At 35.6% G+C, this 15,659-nt stretch overlaps 1 protein-coding gene across 2 annotated transcripts in view; it reads left to right on the forward strand.

The window, feature by feature from the left end:
* GBE1 (1,4-alpha-glucan branching enzyme 1) overlaps window positions 1-15,659 on the forward strand; it is a 133,434-nt gene that overhangs the window by 83,134 nt on the left and 34,641 nt on the right. For both annotated transcript variants that reach the window (XM_059872662.1, XM_059872672.1), the window contains exons 10-12: window positions 1,773-1,871; window positions 4,454-4,564; window positions 7,138-7,309. In XM_059872662.1, coding sequence (XP_059728645.1) covers window positions 1,773-1,871; window positions 4,454-4,564; window positions 7,138-7,309 — 382 coding nt within the window. The remainder of the gene's footprint in view (window positions 1-1,772; window positions 1,872-4,453; window positions 4,565-7,137; window positions 7,310-15,659) is intronic.

Below are 15,659 nucleotides of genomic sequence, written 5' to 3' on the forward strand. Positions count from 1 at the left end.
AGTAATGTGTTTAGTCTGAGGGCTGTACCAGGCTAGGAAGTTTCCTGGTAGAAATACATTAAGTACCTCTGATCTACTAAACAAACTATTTATGATTTTTTTTGTGTGTATGTGTGTCCAGTTAAAATTTGTAGACATAGATATAAATGCTGTTAACTTTGGAATTTTACTTCCCAAAAATCTGGCTTTAATTATTTTGATTTAAGTAGATGGGACTTGCTTAGCTTAAATCTCAGACTTGGACATCCTCCAGACAGGCATCATGGCATTACAGAAAAAGGTTTTTTTTCATATCATCATGTCCTATATAACCTATGTCTGTGTCTGTCCTTTCTGACTGATTTAGGAGAGTTATGGAAATTTTTATCACATCTAAAAGTTTGTAAAGAATTTCCAATTCACTATTTTTTTTTTTTTACAGCTTGTGGAATGTGGACTTAGTTTTCTGTGATCCAATGGCTGCTGACTAAGGGAGGATAATTCTCTCCTTTGATCTCCTGGCTGTGCTGCTCACACAGCCTGGGATGTGCTGGCCATCCCTGCTGCCAGGCCTGGCTGCTGGCTTCAGCTCAGCTTGCTGTTGGCACACAGCCCCAGGCTCTTTCTCCCCAGCAGAGCTGTTCCCTAGCCTGGCTGGCTCAGCCCCTATGGATGCAGGAAGTGGCCATCCCAGGGTCAGGATAAGCTTGGTGGCATTCTGACATTCTGTGTGACATTTCTGCTGATTGATTCCTCCAGCCAGTCCCTCTGGATGGCAGCCCTTCCTTCTACCCCTGGGATGCCATCCATGAGCTTCAGGGTGATCTGGTTGATCTCCTCCCTTATGTCAGTGTCTGTGTATGCCTGTATATGTGTACGGCTTGAAGCTTAAATATCTTTTTTCACTATTCCAGTACAGCAATTGGATTGAAAACTGGATTGAATCCAGAAAATCAGAATGAGCTTCCTAATTAAGCCCTGGTTCTAGTCAGTATTAATTCCATAAATTCTCTTGTGTAGATGCAAGAGGTGTTTGTTAATCCATAACTGCTGTTAGTGAGAAGCCATTCACCCACAAAAGTTAATAAAATTGAGTACCGATGGATATTTTGCAATTGTTGGAGACTTGCATTTTCTGTTCTGATAACTTTAGAAAAGAATGCTGCATGATAGAATTGCCTAACAACATGGTGAAATAAATATTTGGAGAACGTGGAATTAGAAATTTAAGAATAGTCAGCATCCATCAAGATGAAACTGGAAAATTATGCAGTAAGAACATGTCACTTTCCAGGACTAGCTGGATCAATAGGTTTTGTTTTGAGAAAAGAATAGAGATTGTATTTTTCTTCCTTAGTGCACTTTATAGTTAACCTTTTTTTAATGCAATTCCTTATGCAGAATATCAATAAACAAAATGAAGGTTTAATTTGTCTTTTGTTGACTCCTTTGTACTTGCAATTGATTACTTGGAGCTCAAGAGAGCTAATTATTTCAAACTCTGCATCTACTGAGGTCTCTTTCCATTTAAATATTTAGTGTATTAGAGTATTCTGAGGTAGAGTATTTGATGAGAAAAGTCATAATGCTTTTCTCTGTAACTTTTGCATTCAAACAGCACATCTGGGTGTAGTAATAACTGATTTAAATTTATTCTTTTCTCTCTTAAACCAGGTCAATCTGTGAAGCTGCTTAGAGAGTGTTTGTGTATCAGTATAACTATATGGTGGGAAATATGCAGGGATATTTGCAGTGCTGTGGAAATGATGTTGTGGGTGTTTTATCTGTTCCAGGATGTTTCTGGAATGCCAGCTCTCTGTCGGCCTGTGGCAGAGGGAGGAGGGGGTTTTGATTACCGACTCGCCATGGCCATTCCAGATAAGTGGATACAGGTGAGAACTTCTTAAAAAATACATCCTGCTCTTCAAAGTGGGTTGTTTCTCGGTCAGTGCATAAACACTTCTGAATCCTGCTGACAAGTTTTGCATTCTCTTATGATAATGTGTTATTGAAATAAATTCTGACAGGCTTGAGCACAGGTATTAGAGGCTGAAATGAGAACTGTCAAATGTTATGCAGGTTTCAGGTGAGGAAGTTCAGGAGCTGGGATTCACATTCCAGCTGATAATTGTTTCCTTAATACAATACACATAAGCTCAATTTCTTTAAATGACCTGGGCCTTGCAACAGCTGTAGAATGTGTAATCTATAGTTAATGTGAACAGGTAGGTAAAAAGTCAACCATATGCATATAAATATATAAAAAAAAAAAAAAATCACTCCAAAAACATGCAATAAACCCTCCTGACACTGGGCATAGAAATTGGCATTGAATATAAATAGACCTGAAAGTTTAAGTAAAGTAAACCTAGGTGAATTACACAAACACCTGCATTTGGTATGGGGGGGGGGGGGGGTTACAAAACTGAATAATATAAATATGTAAATATTAATAAATTCTGACTACAATCAGGGTTTTTATCACTTTTTCCTCAATATAGAGAATCACAAGAAAAGGTATAAAACACTAGATAATCTGAAAACGCCTCTAGTGATGTTTTAGACAACGTTTTTTCTGTTAGATTGGAATATTACACCCAAATCCTTTGGGATGTCATTATGATCTGAAAACAATAAATGTTTTATATGACCATTAATGCTTCAATAAATACAGTATGTAGCTAAGAATAATAATTAAAAAAATTAGCTTACTTTTGGCATCTTTCAATTTTGTAACTAGGAGGTATAAGGCAAATTGAAAAACAGATTTCAAACCTCTTTTCAGAAGACAAACTTAACAGCTTTTCCAACAGAGACACCATCATTGAAACTTGGAATGTGTAATTTAGACATTTAGGTCCTGGAATGCAGTAAGGGCTCATTTTTTTTAACTACAAATACCTAGTTGTGATGTTTTGTGGGTTTCTTGGAGTTTTGTTAGTTTGGGGGTTTTTTTTGCCCCTTACCACACCTTAGGGCAGGCAAGATGAGCAATTTCCTAGGTAAGCAAAATGCAAGTGGCCAAGTTCATGTTACGTGGGAAAAAAAACCCAGGCCACAGAATTTTACAAGTGCAAAAAATTTGCAATTTAATTTAGCAATCTCTGATATGGTCTGCTTCATTTAATTCGCAATACTTGGGTAGGAAACATAACTGTGCTGCAGCAAATTCTTTAACTGCAGAAAGTGTCAGTTTTTCCAGCTTAAACATGCACTTGACATAGGACAGCATGGGACACTGATGGATGTTGAGTGCAGTTATGATTGAATTGTATAAAAATTTAGTGTGATGTAGGCAGGAAGCTTCTTGCCAAAGAAACTGTGAATAAGTAGCCAGAGTAGAGATGTGGAGTTAGAGAAAGAGAGTTTGTTACCACATTTCATGAAGGGAAAAATAAAGCTGAGATGGTTGGAAGAGAGAAGTTCAGCTAAACAGTTTTTCAGCAGTTATCAAATGCTCCTAGACTGCTTACTTTCTCTCCAGTTTTTAAGTACATACCTGTTATTAGGAAATTTTCTAGGTAACTTGCTAAAGTCAGTTTGCAAATTGAAGAATCTCCAAGAGATTCCGTGAACTAATTCTAAGGAATCTGTAAAAGTAAGAAAGATAAACTGTTTGTCACAGCAGTGGCTGTACTAGTTCAGATTCAAGATAGATGTAGTACATAATATGATGCTACAAAGAGATCTTGATGTGTTCAGAGCCAGAATTTATGGACTTAAAAAAAAAAGTCAACAGAAAAAGGCGGCGGGGGGAAAGACTGTTTAGGAGATTATGGGCAGTTACAATTATAATGCTAACTTTTACAGCATGATATTGGCCATCATGGTGCTATTGTCTTTTTATCACTTCTATTTTTATGTTTATATATTTGTGTATATCCATTTAAGTCGTAGTGATCAATGGAGGTTACAAAGTGCTGTAGGAAAAAAAAAAGAATAAACTAATACTGATATGGAGCTAGATTAAGCAGAGGAAGGAAATAATATGATATGAGGCAGAAAATTCCTATTAATGAGATTCAATTTAAATTGTCAAAAATCAGGAGGTAGCACCACACTGCCCAAGCTTTATTTGGAAGCTCCCATATGCCAGGATTGCATTTCCTGATAGTGTGACCCAGGTAGGTCTGTGCCAACATATTTCTTGCTTGGTTTTGGTGCAGTGCTCTCTTGCAGGTCCTATCAATCACATTATTAACTGTATCAAGGATTCATATAATAAATGGCAAAATCTGTTGTCTGAGCTTCCTTGGGGAGATAGAGGAAAAACAAAGTATTCTAGGTATTACATTTATGTGGGAAAATTGAAAAGAAAAAAGCAACTCTTTGGATTATCAGAGAAAACTCATCACTTGAAAACTTTGGAGCATGAGAATACAGTTCACAATCCATTGGAAATTTCTGTACCAAGATAATGTTACAGGTTTTTAGTTAAAGCAGTTTTTCAGTGATCTTTCTTTTATTTCTATAGATAATTAAGGAGCTGAAAGATGAAGACTGGAATATGGGCAATATTGTGCATACACTGACAAACAGAAGGTGTGAAGAAAAATACATTGCTTATGCAGAGAGTCACGACCAGGTATTTTCAGCTGCTTGTTCATAAGCAAGTAAAAGGTCTTGTTTAGAAGTTTGGTGATTTGTTTGTTTTGTTTTTTAAATGGGAAAGGAGTTGAGGAGGATGACAGGAATTTCAGAAATGGGTAGATTTGGACTAGTGCTCTTTCTTTTGTAGTTTTTTTTGTTTTGTTTAGGTTTTCTGGGGGGTTTGGTTTTGGTTTTTTTTTTGTTTTGCTGTGTCCTTCGTGAAAGTCTTTCCTCTCTGGAAGGATTGATAACATCCACTTTTTAGACCTAAATGAAATATGCTGTAACAGTTTGGTTCAAAGCATAGCAATTATAATAGTTCTGTGTGTGAAAAAAAGAAAAAGCAATGATGAGTTTGGATATCACTCATCTCTCACAATCTTTTTAACCCTTGTTTCTGAAGAGTCAGAAAACACATATTTTGGGAATTGTACAATTAGCATCTTTAAACCTTTCATTCAGAAATTTGTTTTATTTAATTAACTTATCTTTCCTTTATATCATAGAGGTTGATATTCCATTTCCTGTACTTTTTACAATAAATGTCAACAGAAATTTCCAAAACAAGTTGTATGTTTTAAAAACAGCATTCTGAGTTTACCATTCATTTTGTGTACCAATTTACACTCTAATCTCAGAGTCTGTTACAGTGTTCATTTAATGCATGATCCTGATAAAGAACTTCAGAAATTACTTGGAAATAGATATTATTCTATGATAAGCTGCTTTCATCAAAGTTTATTCTTCAACCTAAAGCACAACATAGAATATAACTGTTGCTGTTCTTTTATTTCATGGTGACTTTTAGCAATTGAGTTGTTTTACATATCAATTTGCATTTTCAGTTTAGAATGTCATACTTAGGGAAAAAAAAATCTCATTATTTTTAATTAAAAGAAATCGATGATTACAGACGTGCATCAGGCTGATACATGAGAATTAGGCTAGAGAAACAAAAAGTGTGAATAAAATTGAGCCTGGAGATGCCTGAAGAGATGCATGTGAAGGTACAACCCTGGTTTCTTATATGTTTTAATGGGCTATGAGCTGACTGTTGCCAGTCAGAATACAAGGCCTTGTGGTTATAAGAAGAGTGAAAATAGCACCTCCAAATCTAATAGCTGTCAAAAAAGCAGATGCAGTCCTGGAATTACTGAGTGGAATAGAGCAAAGAGCACAATCAGCATGCCACTGCAGTCTTTCCTGGTTTGTGTGCATCTTCAGTGTTGGAAACAGGTTTGGTCCTGTATTTTAAAGGATATACAGCATAACTGGAAAAAAGAAAAAGCTGTGGAGAGGAATAGCAGGCAAGGATTGATTTTCATAAGAAAAAAACTAAACAGAATAAGATTCTTTAGGGCAGCAAAGAGATCATTGAAGGGGGAAATATATCCATTTATAAAATCACAGCTGTCACAGAAAACATGAATAGAGAAACACTTAGCTGCTCTTGCAATGGAAAGATTAGGGGATATTAAATGCCACTAACAAATGCCACATTCTGAGTCCAGAAAATAGTTGTTCATTGCAGTCCTCAGTCTTGTCATTGTCACATAAGATTTTTTTTTTTCCTTTAAATAGAGTATTTTTTTACTTAAGGGATTAATCTATATATGCTGTTACATTGTCAGCTGAAAAATGAAAGGATGATGGTGCTTTTCAGCTAGACCTGTTTACAATTCATCTGTATCTCTGGAATTTAGTAAGTTTTCATTGAAGAGTATAAAACAAGAATTGGTCTAATTGAACAAAAGTCAGCTATTTAAATATAGATGCTCCAAAATGTTTTCCACTACCTACCTGCTAATATATTGAATAACATTTTGTGGCCTTTCTCTAGTAGCAGTGAGCACTAACAAGTTAGTAATTCAGTTTTTAGTTTTGTTTGAAATCAGAGAAAACCAATCACATTCTTGATTACATAAAAGTGAATGTTTCATACTCATTCTGCATGTCTGAATCAGTTTTCTTTATACCCATTTATTTTTACATTCCTGGAACTTTTACTTTAGCTGTTTGCTTTCTTATTTTCTCTGTTTCCCATAAAAATTCCCAAATGGTAGGTCAGCTGTGGCTTGGAGTTGATGCTGATATTTCATGTTTGATATCTGTAAGTGAAAAGGTTCTTAGAAGTAGTTATGCAGTATGATCCCAATAGGTGAAATGTAGGACCAGGGCTTAGACAGCTGCTAGTCTGTTACCATATACACTCAATCCCATCTGCTCAGGAGCCCCAGTAACCATGGGGAGGGTTGCAAGGGGAAAAGAGACAACTGGGGCTGATATCCAATCCAGGCTCAGCTCATGGACGTCCCTGCCTCAGTTTTTGGCAGCAGCCTGGATCTATATTGCACATCACACAAGGCGCAGATACAGTGATCAGAATGTAGGGTCACCATGACCTGATGATCATTGGTGGTTTCCTTCAGGAACAGGGACAGGATCATGCAGTGATTTTGCAAGATCTCCCCCCAGGATACAGACCCCTTGTTTTAAAAAAACCCAAAACTTCAAAACATTTCTATTATACTCAAAGGTTTTCTTCAGTGCCTTTCTGAACTGTTCTAGGCACTGGTTGGTGATAAGACCCTGGCCTTTCGCCTGATGGATGCAGAGATGTACACAAACATGAGTGTGCTCATGCCTCTGACACCAGTTATTGATCGTGGGATACAGCTTCATAAAATGATTCGTCTCATTACTCATGCACTCGGAGGAGAGAGCTATCTGAACTTCATGGGTAAGTAATCTCAGGAAAAATTCTCTCATTTTCTCATCTACAGAATGCGTGGTGGGGAAATAAAATGATCTGACATCATCTTCTATCCACAGTATTTATCACAGAGCTGAAATTTGGAGCATAAATGCTTTTATAGATTTATTACAAAAGGTAATATGCTTTGTTTTTCTGTCTGTAAGATGTATAGTAAGACAAGAAAATAAAATCAAGATGGTTTCTAAGTGTATGAGAAATAACTTTTACAATTCAGACTAGTATTTTAATTGTTGTTTTGCAAATTTGTCAGGTGGTGAGCTGTGGCTCAAGCAGCTGAGTTGCATTTCATCTCTATTCTTTTACTTTCTTAAATTTTGTAGGGTAACAGTGCATTTATTAAAGACAGCTCGTGCCTATTTCAGTTATTAATTGTAGGAAGTAGTCTGGAATCTGTTGACCTATTTCATTGCTTCTTAGTGCTTAATGAGGTAGGCGAGGACAAATCACAGACACAGGAGGTACATTCTGCTATCAAAGCACAGAAATTGTAAGAATTAGTGGTACTTTCTTCTGGTCCATCAACTGTAAAATAAAACTGTTGAGTTACTTCCTAAGCACAGTTGCTACAAGAAAGTTCAATTGTTAGTCTAATTTAATCAGGAAATTAGAGTTTCATTAAGTCAAAGTTGAATTTTCTTAGCTTTATGGAAAATTCCAAAGTTATTTATGCTGTTCTTTGCCACATTCATTTGTTTAATTTCTTTGCAAAATAATTGTTACTTTACAGTAACAATTTTGTAATGTGGTCTGAAAAGTTCTGAATAGCATTTATGATAGTCTCATGGGGAACCAAAGGGCTGAAAGCCTGTTACAAAAGCACCATCTCAGTTTTCTGATAATGCAACACTTGAGAATTACAGAAATTTAACTTGGTACTATTTTCTACTTTTGTGGTAAATGTTTTGTTGTATAAAGTTTAAGGGGACCATTTGATATATATTGCCCTTCTTCCATAATGGTGTATTTAATATCATATTTTCTAATTAAAAACCTGGAGAACATAAGACTATGGTGACACTAGATTTAAGTTTACTTATGCTGGTACATAGTCTCTTTCTTTGTATTAGGAGAAAACTCAGAAAATGCTGTCTTGATTTTGCTTAAAAAGAATTGAAGCAATTTCAGTACAGAGCAAACTAATTCACCATATGCAATACTAGTAAAACTATTATTTCCCAGAAGATGCAGGTTGTTTGCTTCACTCTTAGGGAAAAAAAAAATAGTTAATGAAATAAATATTTATGAAGTGTGCAATCAGGCACCAAAATGTTCAAGGTATGAGATGTATGCTTCCATTCAAACTAGTGATGCTATAATAGTTAAGGAAACAGGTGTTTACTAAATACTCCACTTACACTGCAGGTGTCTTTGGCCCAGATTGACTTAGTAAGATTAGAAATATCATCAGTAATGCGATGTGGCATGTTAAATCCAGTGTGTCAATGCTGGCTGATTGAGCAATTAATATTGGGTATCTCTGAGTACTGCAAATGGTTCAGTAACTACATTATAGTTTGCTATATATAAAAGGTGGAAAGATTGTAATAACTCATGGAGGAGAAAACTTATAAACTCAGAATGCTGGCAGTCCTGTGGACTTAAAATGCATGTTGCAACATGCTATCTAATTAAGCAAATACAGTGACAAATGAGTTCTTTAACTTGCAGGTTTGTATGGATGCCAAAGGTAAGAAGGAGAAGCCTCCTGTAGGGAGTTGAAATCTTCTTTCACAGTGCCTGGAGAAGGTATTCCAGGTGCCTCTGTGCTTCCCTAGATCCTTCCATTAAGAATCTTGTACTTCCTGTTTCTGAAAACCCAGCAAAGAAACACCCTGCTTTCTGAATGCTTTGCTCACCTTAAGGAAAAAGAAACCTCATCTAAAACATGTTGTGTCAGGAGTGGAAATCTGTATTCTCAAATATATCCTGGGATTTCTCTTTGAAGATCTGGAATAATATTTAATTACACATGTGTTGGAGCATCATTTGAGCTCTAGACATGCAAGCAGATTCCTGCTGACAGAAGTTTGTGCATCAAACACTGATTGTGGCTTTCTCTCATCTTTCTCACTTTTCACACTGGATGGTTCTCTGTCCTACTTCATGTATCTCTAAGAAACCACTGCAAAAATCCTGAAAGTTGTAATTCTTTGGACGTTTAATTTTCAACTGGAGACTTATTTTTCTTCCCACTTGCTTATATCCCTCTATTGGCAATGAGTGTTGTATGCAAACTTAAATGTGAATAGGAAATTTCTGTCCTTTCGGTAAATTAGTTCCATTGTAACAAAAACATTTGGGAGCATTCTTTCCTCCAGTCTGTGTTTTGGTTTTTATGTGCAGCTTTCCAGGTGATCTCTCAGGCTTCATGTGTGCATCTGGCATGGAAGATTTAACCTAGGAAAGGAGAAAGTCCATATGCTTGGCTGAAAATGAGAATAACACTGATGAATGTCCTGCAGCAGTGAATGCATTCTCTGGAAGGCCAGTTTGTTTCATAGTAATAGAAAAAAGTAGCAATTGTTTTGAAACTTTTGCTGTGTCAAATTTTCTCTTTTCAGAGCAGGTAGAGAGCAACAATGCCAATGTAGCTGTAGTTTGTGCAACTCAGCTCCTGTTTCAGACAGATTTTAATACTGAGACAGGCCAGTTATAAGTCAGAAGTTGACACAGAATTTTAGGAAGTCACAAAAATTCCAAGTTCTCCTGCACAATGCTTTAGTGCATCTTATGGGGTTTCTTTCTTTACTAATTTTCTGTGAAGGCCTTGACATAGACAATGCACATGCAAATGTCTGAACTTTAATGACACTTATAGGCTCAAGTTGTTACAATGTGTGTATATTAAATAGTGAAAATAGTCTTTTTAATTGTAAATAATAAGAAAAAAAACTCTGTCTCCCTACTCAAGTGGGTTTTTTTTGTAGTTACAGTGAAATTGAAATGCCATACACATCTAATTAACTTAAAACCAGAAAAATAAATGCAAAAATATTTAGGGCCATAGATCTCTGCCCTCCCTAATATCAGGATTTGAAAACAAATCCAAAAATAAAAAACTTGTATCTGACTAAAATTCTTAATTGTCAGTTTTAGTCCCCTACAAAATAACAAAAGTGCTTGAGATTGAGCATAATTCCTCAAGCACTGAACAAGGACTAATGGAAGTTGTTATAAAACTTCTAGAGTATTACAGGAATCTTCTGATCTCAGCTGAAAATAAAGCAACCACTGTTGTTATCCAGCAATGTTTAACTTCAGTGTAAATAAAGACTCACACAAATTTATTGAAAATAATATTTGAACTTACCACTACAAAACCATTGTCTCTACATCCTTACATTTTCTTTTTGCTTCATTTTCCATTCTGCCCCTGAAGACAAGTTGTAGACAATGTTAAGTGTTTTTCTTTTAAATGTTCCTTTTGTATTTTTCTTGTTCATTGCATCTGTCTTGCACTTAGGGAAAGCCTGCAGGACATGTAAAGAAGCCGTGCCAGTTCTTCAGTGGACTTGTTTCCATGGTCTCTCCTTATCTTGCAAGATACATCTGTGTGTCTAGATTTAGACTAAGGAGGGTTGTTGTTTTGTTGCCCAGAATATACATACCCAAAGGGCCTTAAATAGCATTTTGGGTCCTTGAGATCCTTCACAGAACAAATACTAACTGTTTTATGCCCCTATAGGGTCTTGCTTTTCATCTTGCTAACAATCATTTCCTTGGTTCTTTTTTTCTTTTTTGAAATTGACTTAAGCTCAAATCCATTGATTTAAATGGAGATTAGTTGCTACATGAACCTCTAGCACTATTTTTCAGGACTGTCCTGTAGTAAAACAACTCTTAATTAAGACTCCAGAGACCAAGTTTCACTCCCTGAAAAACAATTTTTGAGACTATATATATGTATATAGTTAGGAAGTTATTTGAAGTAACTAGAACATTTTTTGCTATCATGAGCATTGACTGATAGTGTTACTGTTTGGGTTCATGTTTATCTGTTTCACTACTAATTAATTTGTCTGTTAAGTTTCCTCTCTCCCACTTGTTAGTTCATTTACACAGCAGTTTTATCCACCTTCTCTACTCTTAGGGTTTTTTTGCATGCACCAAAAGAGTTTCTTATGATAAGACCTTGCTTTTTCTTTGCCCTTAAAAGTAAAATGCTATGCATCATCTGTTCCTCAGAGTATTTTAGAGAGAGAAACTTAGATTTTTCTTTTTAGAAATTTACTTGTATACTAAGGAATTTCATAACAGCAGGCTCTTGAAAAGATATTGACAAACAAGAAAAGGAATGGTACAAAAACTGTATCAGTGGCACCAATATCAGTGTGAGAAAGGTGTTTACCATTTTCTTTAATAATATTAATTGATGCAGCATTACTGACAATATAAATAGGAATGTTGCTTAAAACAAAACCTGAACAACTATTTTTATTGCTAACTGTTCTAGATGAAAAAGAAATCGTATCAAGAACAGGATATTAAGCTTAAACTTAAGGGAGTTTGGTTCTCTTTGGCATGTTGCATTTTGACACTTTTCTCTGTTCACTGTCTTGTGCATCTTACATCTGTGCACTGGTTACAGGGTTGACCATACTCAGAGTGAGAGGGCGTATGCTCTTTAAACTCACTCACTTCAGTCAGCTCCTCTGGATAAGCAACCTTGAAGTGCTCACTTGGTACAGACTGCAGCTTTAGGAGAGGTAGTTTGAAGTCATCCTTCTTAATATGCTTGCCTAGGATAGGTGACAAATGTGCTGCCAGTTCCAGCAGGTGCTTTAATTCCATGGCAGCCTGACAGAAAACAATTATGTTCACTTCAAAGTAGAAAGCAAGGGTGTAATCTGAAATCTCACCTACAGTTTCTTAGAGACTTAGTGATAGACCACCTACAACTTTGTAGCATAATACCCCATATGCAACCCCACTCACAACTTGGGTTGGGAAGTGGCAGTGGGAAGAATCCAAATTTATATATTAGGCTTCATAAATCACTTTGACAGTCTCTTCTGCAAGGTCTAGAGGTGCAAACTGCTAATATTTATTCATTTAGAGTTGATTGAAGCAAGCTTCATTTCTACACTTGTTTAAAACACATTAGAGTGACTGGGAGAAAAACAATTAAAGAGAGAGATTGTCTCATAATTCAAAACTAAATCACACACACAGACCTGTCTTATCCCACCTCTCTTCACAAATTAAGTATGTCCCAATATTAGGAATTTGTTTTGGGGGTTGACTCCTTGAAAGTGTAGGGAATAAAGCACTATACATGGGTGTATGTTATTTAAATGCATAAATAAAATTGTTAGGGGCAACAATCTATATGTGGTGGTGCATCCCTGTCCATACTGTGACCTCTCAAGGCAGAAACCTTGAAACAGAAACCTTCACAGTCAGCAGCATCCTCAGAACTGTTTGAGAACCGACAGTTGCTGCAGCTGTGTTGATGGAGTGAAATCCAGGTAGGATTTTCCAGGATTGTAGAGGAATAGCCTTAATGGAGGTAGCTGGCACGAGTAGCACTTTGTTTTTCTCTCAGAGTGATGCTGGTGTTTCCTTAGTTTGTACCCACATCTGCTGGGTATTGGCTATGACTTCATTACCCATGGAGATTTATAGTACATCCAAGGTGTCGGGTGTTTTTTTTAAGGATGGGACTGCTATTCTTGAAATTTTATTTATTTATTTTTAATTATTCTTAGTAGCACCATTTAACCATGGGATACTGTTGTTGAAACCTCTGCTAGTGTCTCAAACTTTTTTCCTAGGGCTCCATCTGTTGCCTTGCATATTGTATGATTTTTAAAGCTCACAGTTGAGACCTGTGACATCTCCACTATCAATATGTGAGTGCATGCAGCCTTGTCTGCAAATATAGTACTTGATGTGATGTGAGAGGTTGCTAAAGAACAATAAACAAAGTTGTAAAATAAATCTTTAAGTTAAGAGTTTTAATTTCTGTTTGTAGGACAGCCTCCATTTTTCCTTTATTGTCATTTTATTTTTTGTTTTGAAGAACACAGAAATAGGCCTCCATATATTATAATTTTATATAACTCTACACTATATAACTGTACTACATACTATAACTTTCAGCACAGGTTTTTCAAGGAATTTCTCTTTTCAGTTGTTCAAAAATGTTATTTATTACAGAAATTATGACAAACTCATATCATTTTGCAAAACTTTTTTTCACACCTGGATTTCTGACTTTACAGGACACAGCTGTTATTCTCTCCTGTCATAGTTGTTATTTTTCTCTTCACAGCTATAAGATTCAGAATTTCTTTACAATAAATTATAATTAAACTATTTACACATGACATTGATTAGTTTTACTTAGCTGTCTTTTATGGAAAAAATAATTAAAGATAGATCCAAAGAATAAAGTATATTTTGTTTTCATTCTCTTCACCTTAATTTCAAATAAGTTTTAAATCAACAGATTTACCTCACTTTTAGATTTTATTGCTTTCTTAATTCAGAATGTAAGCACCATTGTCAAAGCTCTGTCCTAAAATCACGTCTTAAATTTCTGAGAAGTTGTGCCTATAAACGCACAATTTTGTACCTAAGAATCTGTTTTGATTAAACATCAGACATTGTCCAAAATTAAGATTTGAGTAAAAGATTCAAATCTTAATTTGAGTCTTTTACTCAAAAAGAATAAAAAAACCAATAATTTTGCTAGGTACTATGAAACAATGCTAAGTTTTTAAAATTGTATAATATATAGAAACATTTTTATATCTACATATGCAAATTTTTCTATCTACATGTGTGTAAACATTACTTTGCATATGATTCATTATTTAAGCAATTAAACATAGCCATCTTACACTTCCTTTGCTGTGGTTAACTTGGATTCAAACAAAATGCTTTGAATATCTTCAGTTTATATACACTTGAAGTGTTTTAAACTGTTACATATTACAGTGATTTAAATAATTTCGTAAAGTTTAGTTCAATCTATGAACAATTTGTTAATCATTAGCACTTCAGAAAGCCTTCATATTGTAAGGTATGTAAAATGCCTTTTTGAGATGATTTTACTCAGACTTCTACTTTTAGTGCTCTGTATCCCTGTTTGAAAGACACAATGCAAAACTTAATGAAAATTAAAAATATTTTCAGGTTTTCAAGTAAATACTAAGTTGACCTATGGGTGAAAATTTAGTCTAGCATTCAGGTCTCCATTATAATTTACCTTTTGAGAGAGTAAACTTTTTGGGGGGGGGGGCAGTCTCTCTATTGTACTTTGTACAATAAGTTCATGTGATAAGATACAGTTTTCATGCAGAACTTGGCCTCTATGTTACAGAACAGATGAGTAAAATTGATTTCTGAGTTTGTCAGTGTCACTAATGAAATGCTTACTGCAGGAAGGAGGTCATTCATTTCCTGAATGCCAGGTGTCTACAGAAGTGGTGTGCCTGTGAAAAACTAAATCTGTGCAAGAACTTTGTGTTCTAAGAGCAGGAAAAAAGGGTAAGCATACCCATTCAAGCAGGGGTAAACAGGATGTGGATGTTAAGACTTTTTTTTTTGCTCCCTACTGCTCACTATGTTACATGGAATTTTGATGATAATAATTTATCAGAAATTGTTTTAAGTTACTTATTTCTGAAACCCCCAATGCTGAAAAGAAGCAGCCTCTTACCACACCCAGGTGTGTTTTACTTCTACTTTTTGCAGTCTGTCTGTACTCACTAGTCTGGAAAGGGCTGAGAGAAAAATGAAACTGTTTTCTCCAAAGCCATCTACCAAAGAGCAAAAAATTTCTTCCTGATTATACTTCCTAGGTTGGCTTTTAAAGAGATAGAGAAAGGTGATCCAAATCAAGTAATTTAGTAACATCAGGCTCTAGTGAGCTGGTATAGGAGCATGCAGAGGGGTCTGGTAATCTCAAGCCTATATTTGGTGGCACATTGCTCTTTCTCAGACTGCTTTCTCTGGGCAATAGAGAGCAGAGCCAAATAGAATTAAACCCCATGTGTTACTCAGGAAGGAGTTGCTGGTTTGAGACATGACTGTGCAGGACACATTTTGTGTTTGGAAAGTCTGTCTTATTAGATCCTTAGGCATAGATTCCAATTTGGATTTTAATGCATGCAGTTGAGGTAATTTGAAATGATTTCATCTCAGTAGTGTCATTAATTCCCCAAATCAATGTAGCTTAAGCTGAGATAACACTTTGTGATGACATTGGAATAAAAAAAAAGGCGTCTTTATTTGTTCAAGAGCTTATTTTCGCAAGATGTTATTAGCTTAAAATCTTCTCATTGTCCTAATTTTTTGAGGCCATCAA

Source organism: Haemorhous mexicanus, chromosome 2 (genome assembly GCF_027477595.1).
Source record: "Haemorhous mexicanus isolate bHaeMex1 chromosome 2, bHaeMex1.pri, whole genome shotgun sequence".
NCBI classification, from domain to species: Eukaryota; Metazoa; Chordata; class Aves; order Passeriformes; family Fringillidae; genus Haemorhous; species Haemorhous mexicanus.